This window comes from Penaeus monodon, chromosome 25 (genome assembly GCF_015228065.2).
Source record: "Penaeus monodon isolate SGIC_2016 chromosome 25, NSTDA_Pmon_1, whole genome shotgun sequence".
Taxonomy (NCBI): Eukaryota; Metazoa; Arthropoda; class Malacostraca; order Decapoda; family Penaeidae; genus Penaeus; species Penaeus monodon.
In genome coordinates this window covers 1,989,530-1,990,469 of record NC_051410.1, presented here as the reverse complement: position 1 = coordinate 1,990,469, position 940 = coordinate 1,989,530, and the positions used below count along the sequence as shown (strand labels likewise).

Here is a 940-nt window from a genome sequence, read left to right as displayed (position 1 = left end):
CACCATCATTACTATTAGTTGTAATAGTCGTAATTTTATGATTATCATAAGAAACCATTATTTCAATTATTGTTCTTATCCTTATCATTATCATATCATTATATAACCACCTCTCCACCACTTCACCATCACTTCATCACCACCACTACTTCACTACACCATATCACCCCCACCTCACCATCACCACCACCACACAGCCTCACCCCCATCACCACCCCCATTTTTCACCCTCCTCCCCCTGCAGCGCCACCACAACTCCACCACACCTCCGCCACCATCACCACCTCCTTCACCACCATCTCGCCCCACCACTTCCCGCCGTCACCGCCCCTCTCACCCCCTCTCTCCGCCCTCTCACCGCCCCCTCTCACCCACTCTCACCGCCCTCTCACCGCCCCTCTCACCGCCCCTCTCACCGCCCCTCTCACCGCCCTCTCACCCCCTCTCCCCTCTCACCGCCCCCTCTCACCCCCTCTCACCGCCTCTCACCCCCTCTCACCGCCCCTCTCACCCCCCCTCTCACCCCCCCTCTCACCGCCCCTCTCACCGCCCCTCTCACCCGTCTCACCGCCCTCTCACCGCCCCTCTCACCCCCTCTCACCGCCCTCTCACCCCCTCTCACCGCCCCTCTCACCGCCCTCTCAACCCGTCTCACCGCCCTCTCACCGCCCTCTCACCCCGTCTCACCGCCCCCGCCCGCAGGTCCTGGCGGCCACCAACCGCGCCGACGTCCTGGACCCGGCGCTCCTTCGGGCCGGGAGGTTCGACAAGAAGATCGAGCTGCCTCTCCCCTGCGAGGAGGAGCGCCTCGAGATCCTTAAGCTCTACTCTCGCAAGATGAACTGCCGGGATGTCGACCTTAGGGAGGTCGCGCGGACGACCGGCGGCTTCAGCGGCGCGCAGTGCCGGGCCGTGTGCGTGGAGGCGGTGAGTGCGCGCG

The 940-nt window shown here is 63.4% G+C and overlaps 1 protein-coding gene across 1 annotated transcript in view; it reads left to right on the top strand.

Moving 5' to 3' along the window:
* LOC119589480 (26S proteasome regulatory subunit 6A-like) overlaps positions 1-940 on the top strand; it is a gene marked incomplete at its 5' end in the record, with an annotated part of 5,624 nt that overhangs the window by 2,854 nt on the left and 1,830 nt on the right. Inside the window, 1 exon segment of the mRNA XM_037938081.1 lies at positions 703-927. Coding sequence (XP_037794009.1) covers positions 703-927 — 225 coding nt within the window.